General features: G+C 38.9%; 2 protein-coding genes across 4 annotated transcripts; one reads left to right on the top strand and one right to left on the bottom strand.

Annotated features, from left to right (window-relative positions):
* Positions 1-832: 832 nt before the first annotated feature.
* LOC131311882 (retinoblastoma-related protein) lies at positions 833-9,562 on the bottom strand. 3 transcript variants are annotated; one of them, XM_058339502.1, is made up of 19 exons: positions 9,273-9,562; positions 9,051-9,196; positions 8,439-8,543; positions 7,952-8,094; positions 7,774-7,870; positions 7,582-7,628; positions 5,904-6,102; positions 5,707-5,773; positions 5,383-5,562; positions 5,094-5,287; positions 4,115-4,997; positions 3,662-3,824; positions 3,475-3,547; positions 2,853-3,029; positions 2,650-2,769; positions 2,422-2,566; positions 2,201-2,313; positions 1,311-1,426; positions 833-1,214 (listed from the first exon to the last, which is right to left on the bottom strand). In XM_058339502.1, the coding sequence occupies exons 2-19, from the start codon at positions 9,150-9,152 to the stop codon at positions 1,064-1,066; spliced, it is 3,075 nt and encodes a 1,024-aa protein (XP_058195485.1). In that variant the 5' UTR covers positions 9,153-9,196; positions 9,273-9,562; the 3' UTR covers positions 833-1,063. The 3 variants fall into 3 exon arrangements, with proteins under 3 accessions (XP_058195485.1, XP_058195487.1, XP_058195486.1); XM_058339504.1 differs by having other exon boundaries at positions 1,311-1,407; positions 2,236-2,313; XM_058339503.1 differs by having other exon boundaries at positions 9,051-9,155; positions 9,273-9,559.
* A 1,298-nt stretch (positions 9,563-10,860) lies between these two features.
* Positions 10,861-15,685, top strand: LOC131311881 (uncharacterized). Its single transcript, XM_058339501.1, has 4 exons — positions 10,861-10,986; positions 11,181-11,305; positions 12,422-12,700; positions 15,365-15,685. The coding sequence occupies exons 1-4, from the start codon at positions 10,969-10,971 to the stop codon at positions 15,417-15,419; spliced, it is 477 nt and encodes a 158-aa protein (XP_058195484.1). The 5' UTR covers positions 10,861-10,968; the 3' UTR covers positions 15,420-15,685.
* Positions 15,686-16,502: the final 817 nt, after the last annotated feature.

Raw genomic sequence — 16,502 nt, 5'->3', positions numbered from 1 at the left:
GGTGGTCCATGAAGAAGCGTTTCGTGACAAGTAATTTGGCCCAAGAAACAAAATACAGAATACTAATTAAAATCATGGAGTGTTGGGTCCGACATTGAAGCTAGGCGGCTTTTCAGTTGTTCGTGTTGTTTTGGGTGTTTTGTTTTGTTGTATTTGGACTTGTTTCGATATATATATAAGGGATTACCTTGTTCGTCGGGGAAAAAAAAAACTATAAGCTGGCATATAAAATCACTCACTTAATTTGGCATGCAATCTTAGTTTAGTTCTTTTATTCTTTATTGGATTCGGCTTCTCGACAGTCAGTATGTGGGATCAAGTCAACATTACCAAACTTTGCCTTTCAGTGACTCAGAGATTATGCCACAGGTAGAAAGTCCCCAGTTAAAAAGCAAGCAAAATGCAGCTAACGACACTACTGAAGAGCCAAAACTACAACATTACTAATTCCGGTAGAACATTCCACGACGATTGATTCATCAAAAACGAAAACCAGCCTTCTTGTGGAGTTCATGCATTACGGCATCACCGTCTACCCACCCAGCTATGATCTATCATTTCCCTCATCTCCTCTTTCACAGGATCAACCCAAATTCTGCTACTAATAGTGATAGATTAATGTATCCGCTTTGACAGGGATGGAATGAATTAGCAACCAGCAGCTTCTACCTCTAATTTAACACATCTTTTTTTTTTTTTTTTTTTTTTTGGGGGGGGGGGGGGGGGGGGGGGGGGGCGGGGGATGGGATCACCTGTAATCCATGTGTTGAACAGTTCCAGTTCAAAACTCAACTGCAAGGGTTAAAAACAAAAACAAAAAAAAACAAAAACCTTGACCACAAGGAGCAAAACATAATTTTATTAGCTAATCAGAGCCGATCATTTCCAAAGGTCTAAAATCTGACGGACATAGCACTTGGGAATTGGGGATGGGGGTTAGTGGCTGCTATTCTACAATAACCAACCGCTCATACAATAACCCCTTCCATCTAGTATCGACTTCATACTACGGAAAAAGCAAAACTAAACCAAAGGATAAGTGAGATGTATATACAAAGAGCAACTAGGAGTCTAACTGCTCGGATTTCACAGGTGCACCTGATGATGATGCACAGCTACCATTCTGAAGGTAGAGGCTGTTCGCTACCAAAGAGTCGCTGACCAGCCCAACATCAACATCATCGAAATTGAGAGTGCCTCTGAGTTTCCGGTTACTGAAAATGAAGGAAAAGAAAGAAAGGGCATATCACATACTGAACCAGATAGATTTCATACTCAAAAGAAGCAATTAACACGGTATATATACATACCCATTCAAACGGTTATTGATGGCGGTCAGGTCTTTGGAAGGGCTCTGGTAGGCATGAGTGCTCTCTCCAACACAAGCATAGTAGCTTTTAGAGCTATTTGAGATTAAAGCATCCATCTGTCCGTAATATAAGATTAAATTTCAAAGTAACCGAACCAATAACTAGTTGTCTAATGGTGGGCAAATAATAAATTGCCAACGAATGTCAGTTTCATGCGCTTTATTACCAAAAGTTGAAGTAGTTAACTGAATTTGCAATCATCTTTCAACAACCACACTCATAAGAACCTCATAGTAGGCATTGTGCACGCATGTTGTGCGAGGCGTGAAAGCACCAGTCGCTGTAGTTCCAAGGTGATATAAAGCTTGTTGAAATAATCTTTAGTTACATAAAGATCAGGAGCATTTATACTCCTCAAATGCATACCATATTTTTCTGTCAAGCAATAAATATGCAGTTACCCAGGATTATCAATTTTCTAAAGCCCTTTTACGTTTATTGCTCTGTTTTCCCTTCTTTTCTAAATAAGGTCACTAAAATTACCGCATCCTTCTACAAACAATTAAAAAGGTTCCGATTCTCTGAATTTTTTAAGCGGATACCTTTATGTGGATCGTGGAATAGTTACCGGGGGACCTAGAAAACTGCAGATACAGTCCAGCATGGAAATATAACAAAGGCCATAAAAATAACTAGAAGCTAAGAGACCACCTGAGTAGAATGGAAAAAGTCATGCCTTAACTGGAAATGTGAGAAATATAGCAATTAAAAGAACAATAAAAACTGTGTGGTGCTTTATGTTTCCAAGGTAAAAAAGAAGACACCGGTTAAAGAAGCATAATGCACGAGTAAATATATATAACGGATAAAATGGCAAATCAAACAACTACCTTTGATGACCGAAGTGGAGACACGTATACATTATGCACTGCAGATACTTTTTTTGGAGACATGTCAGGAAGACTCGGAAAGGAGGATACTTTAGGCGATCCAGGACATTGACCTAATTGGCCATCCAAGATAATGTAAGCATTTCACGCTATGACATCCTTGAAGAAGAGATCAAAGGAAGCGGCTTACATAGAAACAAAGCAATAAAAAGGGCATATACCATCAGTGTTATTGTTAACATCTGCATTTCGATTAGCTTTTTGAGATGTTCCAACAGGGGCAACCTCCACCAGTAGGGGCTTTACAGCAGGAATAAATATTTCGTTGTAGAATGCAATTATATCAAGATGCTCCTGCCCAGTTTTCTGTTTCCAGAATCATTTGAAGGTTCAGTCGTGAACAATAAATACGAGGGGATGACTAAAGGAGAATAGAATGAGGTACATACCCCATGGTGCCGTGCTGATGACCAATCAACAAACACGCTCCGAAAAACTTGAGGTTTACAATGTGGTTGCTTCCGATAGTTGACGATGATTTCTCTAAAAGTCAAGTTCAGTTGAGAAATCTGGAGAAGAAACATGAGAAGTGGGATTAAAAAAACACAATAAACAATAGCCTAAGTACTCTCACGTATTTCAAGAAGCAAACCTTTGCAACTCCATACAAACAGCAGAGGATGATCTGGTCGATGTGGCGACTAAAAAACAGAGTCGTCCGTTGGCTAAGGATTTGTTGAAAAAGACAATAAACACTCTCCCTTATCTGCTGAGATAGCTGTAGCCTCTCAATCATTCCATTGATTCTTACTGCGGCTAACTTTATAATCTAAGTAGCAACAAGAAGTTTGTAATAAATTAGTGCAGATGTGAGGCAGCAACAAAATAACAATGGGCAATGTTACAAGCTACATTCTGAGTGAATTGATATGACCAAAGATAGAACATCAGAAAGCATAGCAAATGATGATATAGGAGAGGCCATGTACATCATCAATACCTACTTATAGAATTGAAAATAATAATAAAAAAATGCCCAAAAAAATGAGAAAAAAGCACCATATGCTTGATAAAGGTTCCCTCCAACCCTTTCCCCCCGTGGAAACCCCAACACCTTAGGTTGCATTTCCCCGAGAAAGAGAATAATTATTCAAGTCTCCTTAACTTGCCAATCTAAACAACAATGGGAAAGGAGTTAACTTACTCCTGCTAATTAAACCCCAATCAAAAAGGGGGAGGGGGGAGGGGAAAGAACAGAAGCAAGGAGTTAATACCTTGCTAAAGAATATATTAATTGCAGTTTCTGCACATGTCTCCCCTCCAGCTACAGGATTTGGCCTTGTCGGACTGCGAAAGTATCAAATTGCACAATCCCTAATTAGAGGACAACGAGAGTAATTTGGAGGTGCAAGTAAACTAAATTATCTACTTCCAGCCTCCTGTAGTAATTGTGAAAAGTACCTGGCAAATGCAGACTGCAAAGCAGGCGGTGGGAGCTTTGATTTGAGGTTATTCAAGACCAAAAAACGATCCTTCACTGGTGATGTAAAGGGATTCCGCTCAACCAACAAACTTCTGTACTCTGTGCACAATCTCTTCGGTGACCGCATATCTCCATTCTGACCTGGTAATTAGTTAACAAGACGTATTAGTAAAAAAGGCTGCTTTTTTTGCATTAGTACAATTTTTTTGATCTGTACATTGGTGAATTTTCAAATTACAAGCCAAACGAATGCATTTTCTTTTCTCGACAATGTAATGTTTAGTTAACCAATAATGATGATGAATATGTCCCATTTGTAATGCTTATGCAATTCATGGACATAGCTTTACTGCTTACATAACCCTCGCAAGACGTGAACATAACTTCTTGCTTACATAAGTTATGTCTTCCAAATATGATTACGTAATTACCTGTTGGATTTTCACTCTTCTGTAAAGATGGCACACATGGCAAGCTTCCACAAGAAATGTTCATATGCAAGGCAATTGCATCCAAAGATGGCATTGGTTCTGCCAACAACCCAAGACGGTTTATTTCAGAGGACAGGGCTGGTCTTGCAATTGTCAAAGAATTGTACATTGACGAGCCCTTTTCCCATACCATGCTCTCCAAAAGTCGCTCTTCAAGGGAGTTCAGATGTCTCCTCAATTCTCTGGGCAGAGATTCCTCATGTCTAATGAAACTCTCTATCACCTTGCTAAGATCAAAAGCTGTTATCCCAGTTCTCTCCAATACAGCAGGAAATAACATTGTTACTGTTTTATGTGTAGCAAGAACAAGTTCAGCTGAACACGCAAGCATGCATCTATGGAACCTCTCGTTGGTTAATAAGGAGGTCAAATTGCTTGCCTGCAGGATCTGGGCCTCCGCAGTACACATAGCTTGCAAAACCCTGTAATACAACTTAAGTGCTTCCAATCTTCGATGTTTAGTCCATATGCTGTCCATCAGGCTTGTACATTGCAGGCTTATAGTGACACCTCTATCTCCCAGGCCATTACTTGGAAATATAGCTTCCAATATTATGTTAGCTCGACGGGTCACATCACTAGTTACATCCCTATCACACGATGAAAGGAAACGCTCCAGCTCCAACGAGGGTTTTGGAGGAAGTGGAGAAATAACTGTTCGCAACCACTTTGCAGTTGTCATTGCTGTGGTAACAGGAGTAGCTGCCGGCTTCGAGTTACTAGTACAAGGAATGCCATTTGGCTGAGATGCAGACGGAGATCCATAGTGGGACAACGCACTAGTTATTGTCTTAGCCGGGGAAGTTATTGAGTCGATTTTCCTCTGCATAATTCCGGTAAAAAAAAGTAAAGAAGTCGGACAACTACATGTATATGAGATCTAGGGAATGTGTATGTCATTGACACGTTGTAAACACACCTTGGCCCCACTGATATTCATGGCACCACCGGACAAGCTCCCCGATGCCAGCAAGCTATCTTCCTCATTAATAAACACCCTCTCGTCCAGTTCACACTTGTTACGAGTAGCATCAGCATAATCCTTTTCTAGAATATCTAAACTGGTAGAAAGTGATGCTTCTTCCATTAGATCTTCAAAGTAAATCAAATCATCTGCACTAGGACATAAGAATTTCCAGTAAGGACTGAGAACTGGAAGTACAATTGTTTTATAAGCTAATCAAATATAGGAGAACTTCCAACTTAACCTGTGTCAATATTCTCCAAATTCTCGGTAACACATTGAGATGCAGGACATGGCTTTTTCTTCAAAATATCTGCTATCAAACCATTAGCCTTCTCCAGTGTTTTCCTTAACTCATCTTCTGAAGTCTCGTAACTGTTGCACAGTGATGCAAGCAGGTCCACACCCTTGCTTCCTTTCTTAACTGTAAATGAGTCCAGTAGGTGAAAAACCCGAATACCACTATCAATTAGACCCACACCCCAAACAAAAATACACACAAAAAGTGGAATATAGAAAATGGGGGAAAATGTAAAACAATGACCATACAAATGGATAGAGCAATTACCAAATCGAGCAGAATCATTAATCGTGAAATTTCTTAAGCGTATAGGGACATGAATAATCAAGATAGCCTGCCAAAGTAACCCAAAAAAATAGTTTAGTTCAAATGAAGAAAAACCAATAGATAGCTTCTTGAATATCCAAGAACCACAACAGAAGTAACAACTATCTCGCATAGAATTATACAAGATTGCAACTGACCAAGATAGCAACCAAACCATTAGTGCAAGTCACTAGGTCCTTAAAGCGGCTGAATGCATGGCTACGGAGTGCTAAAAATAGCAACCATCCAAATCGATGGTAGTCTGACACATAGCCTGTAGCATTGGCATCAGTTGACTGCTCCCCAACTTTTGAATCACTTGTCAAGAAGAATTCCCTGAATGCACGTTTGTAGTACCTGTGTCACAATCAAGTTTGAGTGTTAATTATGCAAGAATTCTAAACGATCATAGAAGGTAAAAGGTTCTGATAAATGCAGCCATTCCTTTCGTTTTTCAAAAAATACCACATACACATGCAACATGTCCCTGTCAAGGCTTTAACCTTGCACCTTTTTCATTTGTGTAAGAGAAAAGGGATAATTTACTCGAGCTACAGGTTGTGGTACAGCTAACTGCTATTTAAATGCAAATGCACGCTTCATAAGCTATACAATGAAAACATGAAAAAAGTCCATTCGAAAGTCCATGATCTAAAATACTCTACAATGCATTTAAATAGACTCTTAAGCAAAGTCCCATGTTCCAGTATAGCAAAAGTAATCGAAAAGTTGAAATGGAAAATACCAGCAAATTAACGACAATAGTTTATGAATGTGACTAAATAATGCTGTCAGAAACCAATAAAAAAGTCCACCCTATTTAGTTAGTAACTTGTCAAATTTGTAACAAGTAGAAATCACCATTTAAAACCTAAAAATCCTTCTTGAATTAGCCCAATCTTCCATCAATGAACCAATGTCAACAGGCAAACCATGTAACAGGCAGTACTTCAATCTTCAAGTGACTAAAGAGCAGTAAATGCATTCCTCTCTAGCTCTTTCCGGTGACATTTGACTTCAATTTAACAACGAAAAACATAAACTGCTTTCATCATACCAAGATGTAAAATTACAGACGCCTCTCATTTGAAAAAGTTGCCAGCTCCATTCTCTATCAATTCATTAGTCCCCATAGCCTTTTTCACTACGGGCAGTACACTGTACGAGACTTTTGCAAGTGTGGAATCTGGGAAGGATCAAACGTACGCCTCCTTACAATGCACCCTCCCCCAAAAAAATGTTCAAGAGACTTTTAGTGTTTGTTTATAATGGATCAACCTTGCCCCTGCACCAGGCCCTGCCCTTTGTTCAGCTTTTATATCTTTCATGACTAGAGCCAGCGCAAAACCAAGCAGCATTACTTTGGGTATCAGTGGATTGTTATGCATTAGAAACAGAGCATGTACAAGAGTGATTTCTTATCCTACGTTGGTTCTTAATGGTCAACATTCTTTGGTAAACACATCTAGTGCAATGCAAAGCATCTAAGGTCAATCAGCCTTGCCATTTTAGACATAATTCTTTTACCAAGAGAGTACTACTCCAAGCAATTAAAATGCACACAAGCAAAGCCAGAACACATTGCAGAAGCAGCGCCCCTAAGAAATTGCAAAAGCAAGCAAGCAACACCACTATCGCCAATATCACTTGCTCAATTTCCAAGTAATATTTTTAATGAAAGAGGTATAGACAAGCAATATTGGTAAATTTTGCCAGAAGTATCATAAGAATTGGCTAATACTAAAGGTAGACTTCCATAGAAGCAACAGTGAATCATGTATCACGTATCCAATTATTCAAATTCCATAACAGGACATGCAAGAAAAGAATACGAACTTGCTTAAAAGGCTCAAGTGCACAAAATTTGCCTGCAACTCCTTCGCCTGTTTGGAGAAAAGGCAAAGAAAAAAAGAAAGCGTCATACGTAAATGCCCAAACAAAGTAGACAGAAACAAAACAAAATAAGAATAGCACATGCATTGGCACAACTTTCCTAAGCCCTAAGCCAAACTCTACTGCTATTATTACCTGGAGTCTCTTCTCCCAATCTGCACCATATTGGTTACTTAAAATTGGACCAGACTTGATAATAAACTGAGGAAGTTCCTTGAAAAAATCCACAATGCTGAAAAGAAAGATCAAGCAGGATAATAACAAAGAATTCACCAGAAATTGATAATAAGTAGAGGAATAAAGAGAGACATACTTCAGCTTTGCAAGTCTCAATATCTGGCATAAGGTGAATTCATTTTGATCATTACCCTGACTTGAATCATCCGCGTTACTCTCGCTTAATCTTCTCACGGAATAAAGAACGAACGCAAACCAGTACCGTTCTGCTTCTTCCGACTGATGGCAAAACACATTATTAATTCATATTGCCATAGAAAAGTTACTTTCGACAACAGTAATTGCAAAACAAGAATCAAACAAATAATTCAAAGCAAAAAAAAAAAGCCAAAACAAAGTTGCTTTTGAATACAGAACGGACGCAAACCAGTAGCATTCTACTTCTTCTGACAGATGGCACAACACATCATCAATTCATCAACATAAATAAGTTACTTTCGTCAAAAATTTCCAGAAAACAGAAATTACACAAACAATACAAAGCAACAAACATCGAAACAAATTACACAAACAATTCAAAGCAACAAACATCGAAACAAATTCTCAAAAGCAAAAAGATATACCGTTCCGGTTCCAATAGCAGACACATTGGTAGATAAAAGATGTTTGCTTTCGCTAAACAGCTTCATGGCTTCAGTGTATGTGTTCTCCGCTAATGATAATCCGCTCTGTATCACATCAAAACGCTTGAGTCAAAAAGAAGAACATTTGTTACCAGACACTTGAAATTAGACACAAACAAAAATCTAATAAATCAACAATCAACCGTAACATTTTGGCCTAAATTAGTTTTCATTAAAGATGGTCAGTGTTATTGACTCTTAGGAATCTTTTGTTTAGCTTTTCCTTGAAGTTTTACGATTCATCAATTGTCTTGACGTGATAAATCAAATGAATAAAAAAACATGGACTGAAGTTGAACAAAGTTCAAATTAGACAGTACTAAAAACAACTGTTTCAAACTTTTTCAGTCTTGAACTTTTTCTGGGCTGTTAGTCGTAAATTTTTACCTTTTTTAAATTCAACTCATCGAGATAAATTACTAATCCAAAAAACATAAAACAAATCCAACAGAATTTCATATAATGAGATAAACAAAAACACTGAGACTAAATTTAGGCCAAAAGACTGAAAATCAAATGAATAATATAGAGATAAAGCGAAAAAGCAACGACCTTGCAAAAATCTGCGAATCGAGCTTCGACGGAACCTTGACTACCGCTATCCGAAGAAGCCAAAGGCTTTTGCTCATCCATACTCAAAGCCGGAGGACTCATAGACTGAAACGGCAACCGATTTCAACCAAAACGACAACGCCGATCTACCAACAAAGTCCTCATGAGAACACAAATTACGCGCAGAAATCCAAATTAAAAGTGAGAAAAAAGAACGCTTACATGAAACAAAGACAGATCTCTGGTTCCTTTCTTCGATCCACCAGATCCAAGCTAAATTACAAAACCCTAGCTTTTCAAGATAAGCTCAAAAAGTCGCCGTTTTGCACCACAATCCAAAGCCAAACGTTGAAGCTCTCAGTAGCGGAAACTGAAACAGGAAAATGCAGAGGAAAAACAAAAGGGAATTTGAGAAATTCTATTTTTCCCTCTTTCTTTGCTTCTCTCTCTATATGTATCTTGTCTGCCTATTTCTCTCTCTCTCTCTCTCCTCTTTTTCTTGGTTCTGAGGAATCCTCTTGATGTGGTCGCGCGGGAAAACAACCAACATGGCATGATGGATGGGGGGCATGCATACATGGGCTGGCCAATGGGGAGGCGACACGTCATGTGGGATGGTGTTAATTTTACCGCCAAATTCTTCCGCCGTTACGAGATTCGCTGGTGAGCCGTCTCGGATACGGATGAGCGCATGGGCCCCACCCTAGGCCTTGGTTAGTTTGGGAAATTACAGTGGTTTCCCTTGATGTTTAAGTGGGATACAATTTCATCCCTGGTGTTTGAGAAATTATGCTATATTTCCCTTGTTGTTGTTTTATCAGCTTGATACGAAAGTTGTACTCTTATCATACCTTGTCTCTCTTCCTCCTTGTTCTATACATCTTTTGTAACCAAAATGTCATGGGGTGATCAACTTGAAATTGATAGATTGTTAGTGAGAGTGTCTTTGGACAAACCTTTTAGAGTCTTTTCTATTACTATGCAAAATTTGTTTTCGGAAAGAAGACAAGGTGTTTGTGTATGTTAAAGACGAGGTATGACATCTGGAAAATAGTCCAATATTTGGTCTTTTGGCTTGCTCGAAATTAAAGACTAAAAAGTTGATGGAAAAATTTGTCCAAACGCACTCTGACAGAGTATAAGAACATGAAAGATTTAGCTTGTTAGAATATAGTTTGTATTAGGAAATGGTTCTCAAAGTCAAATACTTTAATTATTCAAAGTTAAATACAAACTCATCGCTCATAGTTGTATATAGGTACAAGTGTGTTAAAAATTACACTATACATGATGTGGATCCTATATTCACATGTATATGTAGGTTCCACCTTATATAAGAGAGGTGTTGTAATAACTATTGCATTGAAAATTTTCTATTACTTTCCTAAAAAAAGTTGCAGATCTCCTGCATTTTTATTAATATAAGAGGGTTTGGATTCTCCCTCGCCTAAGTTTTGGACTAAACAATATAGTAGTCCAAATCTCAACCATACATTGGTATAACAAATAGTTCGAATTTGTTCTGGAACGATCCACATTTGGACTGCCAAGTCCAATCCAAATTAAGGAATGAAGGATTTGATTCCTTAGAAGAATTGTTCAAAAGTTGAAACAAACTGTGAGGTAATTAAGGCAACACCACCCACAACCAAAGGCCAAAAAAATGGGGAAAAATGAAGCGCAAACCTGAAAATATTAATCTTCCACAATTCTCTCTTCCAAACAACCACCCAGACCCAGCATTATTCCAATGGAGGTGGGCTCAGTTAGTTATGTACGTGTCAATCTGGGCATATTTTCAGGCCATTCTTGGCCATGTATATAAACCACACAACCCCTGCCTCAAATTCTGATCTTGATTTTGTTAGTTTTCTTTGTCCATTTTGTGACAGTTTTATTTGCTCAAGGAGTAAGAAAAATGGCTTTCAGGGCAGCGGTAAGAAGCATCACATTTTTACTGTTGTTTGACTCGTTTTTTCTGGTTTGCTCTTAGGGTAGTTAGCAGCATGTGATTAGCGGGCTGGTTGAGGGTCGATTGTGATGCATTTCGTTCGTTCTGATGCTTTGTACTCTCTATCCTTTTAATCATTGTAATTTTACTGTGATAATTGGTTTATGTTCTATGGGCAGCGCCAGCACTGGAGATCACTGGTGGCCAATGGAAACAGGCCGTTTGCAAGTTCCACCACTCCAAAGATGAAGCTTTTCTCACCAACTGCGGATTCCATCCCCTCTGACCATCACCACAAGGCCAGGTGATGACCCATTTCATTTTTTTCTTTTCAAATATCCTAAGGCCTCAAGTTCGTTTACTTCCACTGTTGTCAATTTGAGTGGGTTAGTCTGTACGGAATTCTGCCCAGCCGGCTTTAACCAGACTCACTGCTAGGAGAGAGATTACTCAAGGCGCGCACCAGAGATCCGAACACCCTGAGTTATGAAAAAAATAAGGAAAATTTGCGGCACTTTATAACAAAGGCGATACCACCATCCACTGATGGACTTTGAACATTAAACCACATTATGCAGATGTGGTAGTTATTTACATCAACAAACTATGTTAGAGATTCGGCATACGATTCGTGTGTTATGAAGTTAAATATAAGCATCGACGTTGAAGAGCCGGGGGGAAAAATTAGGCAAAAAAGAGGAGAAGATCTTTGAGTGCCGTATCCATCGAAAACAGCCCACCACTTCAAAAGCAATGAAAATTTGAATCAAGGTTTGAATATACAAATATTGCAACCTACAGCTACATGTATATGTACATATTAAATGGAAATTACTTCAGAAATAACAGACTTAACAAGAGTGTTGCCGGAGAAGACAGTACGTAGTTAGAGAATGGATTCTCATACGTTCTTGTCTTCGAACTTCTTGTTCACTAGGGAGGAGGAGATCTAACCGTTTTAAGGGTTCTACGCAGATTAACGGTGAAGAATTATTAGGGGGGAATTATGTTTTTGTTTGCCTTGCAGTAAATTTTAGGCCAGATAAAAGCCTGTGTAGGATTTCGGTGTTTTTTTAGAAAAGTACTGCCAATAAAAAGTGCGAAAGTTCAGGAATTTATTCACACCAAAAGGGGTTCTTCCGTTCTATAGTCGAACATTGTGCTGCGGTGGTATGGTGACATAACCACCCTATATGTTGCATTTGTACATCGTCGTGATCCAACCTGTGAACATGGTATCACTGTTGTAATGAAGTTGTTCTTGCTTGGAAGAGTCCCAAATTCCAAAATGGATGGCTCAAATTCACTTGGTTGTGAGTCCACCCATCTATTTTGAATTCCGTACTGTTTGTGGGACTGCGGTACTATATAGTTTTTCTGATCATTAAATGAAGGAAATGCTGTCATCTTCATTTTTCAGTGCTGCTATCAAGGGGGACTTTGCGCCGGTTGTGGTGGTGCTGGGAACGATACTGGTGGCGGTGTCGATTGGGGTTCACACTGCCAAGCAGCAGCTGGTGCATTCCCCTTCAGTTCGGGTGAACAAGAAGAGGAGGGAGTCTGTGCCGGAGGTGGACGATCCTGACCACGTTGTTGGCGGCAGTGAGAAATTCATAGACAAGTCTTTCCTCAGGAAGGTGGCTCATATCCAGGACCACCACATCATTTCTGATCCTGCTCGACACAACCCCTACACCCGGTAATTGTTACTATTTCGCTCCTAGCTTGATCATTCCCTCTCTTTGTTTTTTCATTTCCATGCAAGTGTTCTTACGTTGTTTGATGATGATCTTCTGAGACCGTGAAAAATAGACCAGGACAGGATCTGCAATTTGCCATCCTGTTTCGTAACAGGCGAAGAGATTTATTCTTTTTCTTTTTAGAGTGCAATAAGAAATTTATTCAGATCAACAAGAGTCTAAATCCCAGGCTTTGTGTCGTCTGCCATATTTGCTTCACCACTTCAATGGAATTCCAACACCATTTAGACAACCAATAAGTCACATTACTAGAGGACCAGTTCATGACTTTTGCTGCTCTAGGATTCGGGCCAAGGTCCTTCATACACTACCTAATTGCGCGAGTCCCCATGTTTCAAGTTACTTCCGGCCATAGATAGAATCATGTTTCGAGATTCATGCCTTGTGATTGTTGGAATTTTTGGGGGGCAACAGAAGCAAATAATAAAAGAAAGAACACAACGATCGATGTTTTTGGAGATGTAGGGCTCTGCCCTACAAAGCTCCTGCTCAACTAGAATTTTACCAAAGAGGACTTGATTATAGAGAATATGATTCTGATAGTATTTCCGATTGTATTTCAATTGTCTTAAAACAATAACATAGAGCGTCCTTTTATAGGACTACATGCATGAATCCAGAGAATGAATCACTAGTCCCTAAAGGATTTTACATCTCCCAATGTGATAAAACTAAATAAATATTATCATGTATCTTACTTGAGATACATGCATCCCAAATTAATAAGAAAATTATGGATTACAAGTTCCAACACCCCACCTAAATTCTAATTTCCGCATCCTTTGCCTTTGTCTGGATTTTTGCAATTTCATCCTTGAGAGCCTTTTTTTCTTGAAGTGCTTCGACCAACGTGAATACAACTTGTTTGAGATGTTGACGATACATTTCCTTGTCATGAAGGTTGAAATCATCAACTTCAAAATTTAGAAAATCCTTCAAGTGCTCAATGGCAATTTTAGCTGCCTCTTGATCTACATCAATTTTTTTTGTGTGACGAGAGCTGTGAAGTTTGATTGAACCGCCTTCAACAGCATTATCTCGAATCTCAACACTTGCCTAGAATTTTTTTCCTACAGTTTGGTAGGATTCCCAAATTGGTGGTGCCACGTTGAATTTGTCCACGATCTCATTGAGGAGATTTTTGAAGGAAATCTTGACGACAATGGACATGTTTTGATTGTCCATGATCCTGAAAAAAAGTTTGAATATTTATAACCTTTTGGCTGCTGCATTTGCGAGCCCTTTTCTTGTGGGAGATTTGCTCCCTTGGTCATCATTTGACAAACCCAATTTTGATTGCCTTTGCGGCATGCCAAAAATTTTGGCTTTCCTTTCATGTTTTCTTTAAAAAAACTTTGTAGCAATTTGCTACTATGGAAAAAATGATTTTTCTTCAAACCTTTTGCATTGGATCATGGAAACACATTTTATTTCAAAATTTTAAAAAACAGATGATGCGGGCAAAAAACATGTATGAGGCTGAGCACAAAAAGTACGGGGTAGGAATGTAATCACTTGGTTACGCCCAGATAATGAACTCAACCCGCTCTGATACCATGTTGGAATTTTTGGGGGGCAGCGGAAGCAAATAATAAAAGAAAGAACACAACGATCGATGTTTTTGGAGATGTAGGATAGAGCCCTATAAAGCTCCTGCTCAACTAGAACTTTACCAAAGAGGACTTGATAGTAGAGAATATGATTCTGATAGTATTTCCGATTATATTTCATTTGTCTTAAAACAATAACATAAAGCGTCCTTTTATAAGACTACATGGATGAATCTAGAGAATGAATCACTAGTCCCCAGAGGGCTTTACATCTCTCACAGTTGTAGTTCGGGATGCATCTCTCACAGTTGTAGTTCTGCATCCCGCCATTCCTGACTTGAGGAAGAGTGGAGAGGCTGCCCAGGCTCATATACTAGTTTTAGAGGAGATAATTAACCGATGTGGGACAAATCCTAACACTCCCCTGTACGTGTGACCCCCGATTCGCACGTGGAGAGGTCAACAAAGGATCCGGAATACACGGATCACAATGAAACAAAGTGCAACTATGGCACAAACAAAAGGGAAAAGCCTCCGAAAGCCTAGCTCTAATACCATGTTAAAGTATCCAACTCCAAACCAATTGGCAAAGAGTGGAGAGGCTGCCCAGGCTCATATACTAGTTTTAGAGGAGATAATTAACCGATGTAGGACAAATCCCAACACCTTCAGTAATAAGAGAGTGAGGAAAATTCTATGCGAGTACATAGATCTCCAGGGGCGAAGCTACTCAAGTAAAGTGAAGAGTGGCTTTAGCTACTGAGCTGACAAGGACAGGGACAAAGCTTAGTACTTCAACTTGAGATACATGCATTCCAAATTAATAAGAAAATTATGGATTACAAGATTCAACAGTGATTTCCATACGATCTTATGGCCGAGAGTGACTTGGAACATTCGGTTTATGAAAAACTTTTGGCACTAGGATTGATTTCCATACGATCTTATGGCCGAGAGTGACTTGGAACATTGGGTTTATGAAAAACTTTTGGCACTAGGATTTGGGATGCTTATAACACCAATCGTGGCTAACTATTGTGACTTTTTATGCAGCTCCCGTGAAATTGAGTCGCTGAAATCCGTGGGAGCACAACGGAGGGGCCACTGAGGCCGGCATAGCCCCTAGTTCGAGAAGCTACGGGACTCTCTCTGCTGGACGTTCTTCGTTTTGAAACAACGGGTGCCTCTTTGTACATAACGTTCTTCGTTTTGAAAGCTGTAGTGTAGTTTTGTTGTATCCTCTCTCCTGGCTCACTCATTTCGACTGTTGTTGAGGTATTTTGAGTGAAAGAGGGAGAAGTGAGATTTTCTATGATCACTTTTGTATCTTGTTTGCTGCTTATAATAAAACCAAGGCACCATCCCCTTTTACTATGTTTTTGTTGGACAACTTTCAAAACATGAAAAATGGATTGTTTGTTGGTAGTTAGAGAGGGACAAGTGAGATTTTCTAGGAGTCTAGGAGGATCCTACGTAGTATTTTGTATGCTGCTTCTAATGAAACAAAGGCACCATTCCCTGTAATGTTTGCTGGACAACTTCAGAACACGAAGGGGGGTTTGTTTGGATGTACTTATCTTATTTTCTATATGCTTCCCGCTTAAGTTCCGCTAAGGGTTTTTTTGGGCTTTTTCTTGTTTTGTCCTTATTCAAATTTTTTTCTCATTTGTTAGTTTTGCGCCTAACTTTTGTGGATTATTAATTTGTCTCGTCAAGATGAATCGAAAAAGTACAAAATTATGATTTTTACCCAAATATTTTTTGAAATATCCAAGATAAAGCCCAAAAAGCCGACGAATCAATAATCCGCAAAAGTTAGGCACAAAACTAACAAACGTGAAAAAAAATTGAATAATGACGAAACAAGAGAAAACCCAAACATCTTAGCAAAACTTAGCCCAAAAAGCCTAACTATGTTTTGGGAGAAAGAAAAAAAAAAACACAAGTCATATTTCTAACTATGTCAAGTGTTCATCCCCAGTTGACAAATTGGGAAATTATGGTAATGTACTACGATATTACAAACACGAAAATACTAAATAATCGAATATGTTCTCTGAAAGTTCTTATTTTTGGTAACATGAAAATTATGCTTTGCAACTTGCCAAGAGATCAAAAAATAATCCAAATCTAAGGAATTGAGGAGATGAGTTGGGTAGCCAAGGCCTTAGGCCATGTCACATGTGGTTTG

Source organism: Rhododendron vialii, chromosome 12a (genome assembly GCF_030253575.1).
Source record: "Rhododendron vialii isolate Sample 1 chromosome 12a, ASM3025357v1".
Taxonomy (NCBI): Eukaryota; Viridiplantae; Streptophyta; class Magnoliopsida; order Ericales; family Ericaceae; genus Rhododendron; species Rhododendron vialii.
The sequence above is the reverse complement of the archived record's forward strand: the minus strand, read 5'-3'. Positions and strand labels throughout refer to the sequence as shown.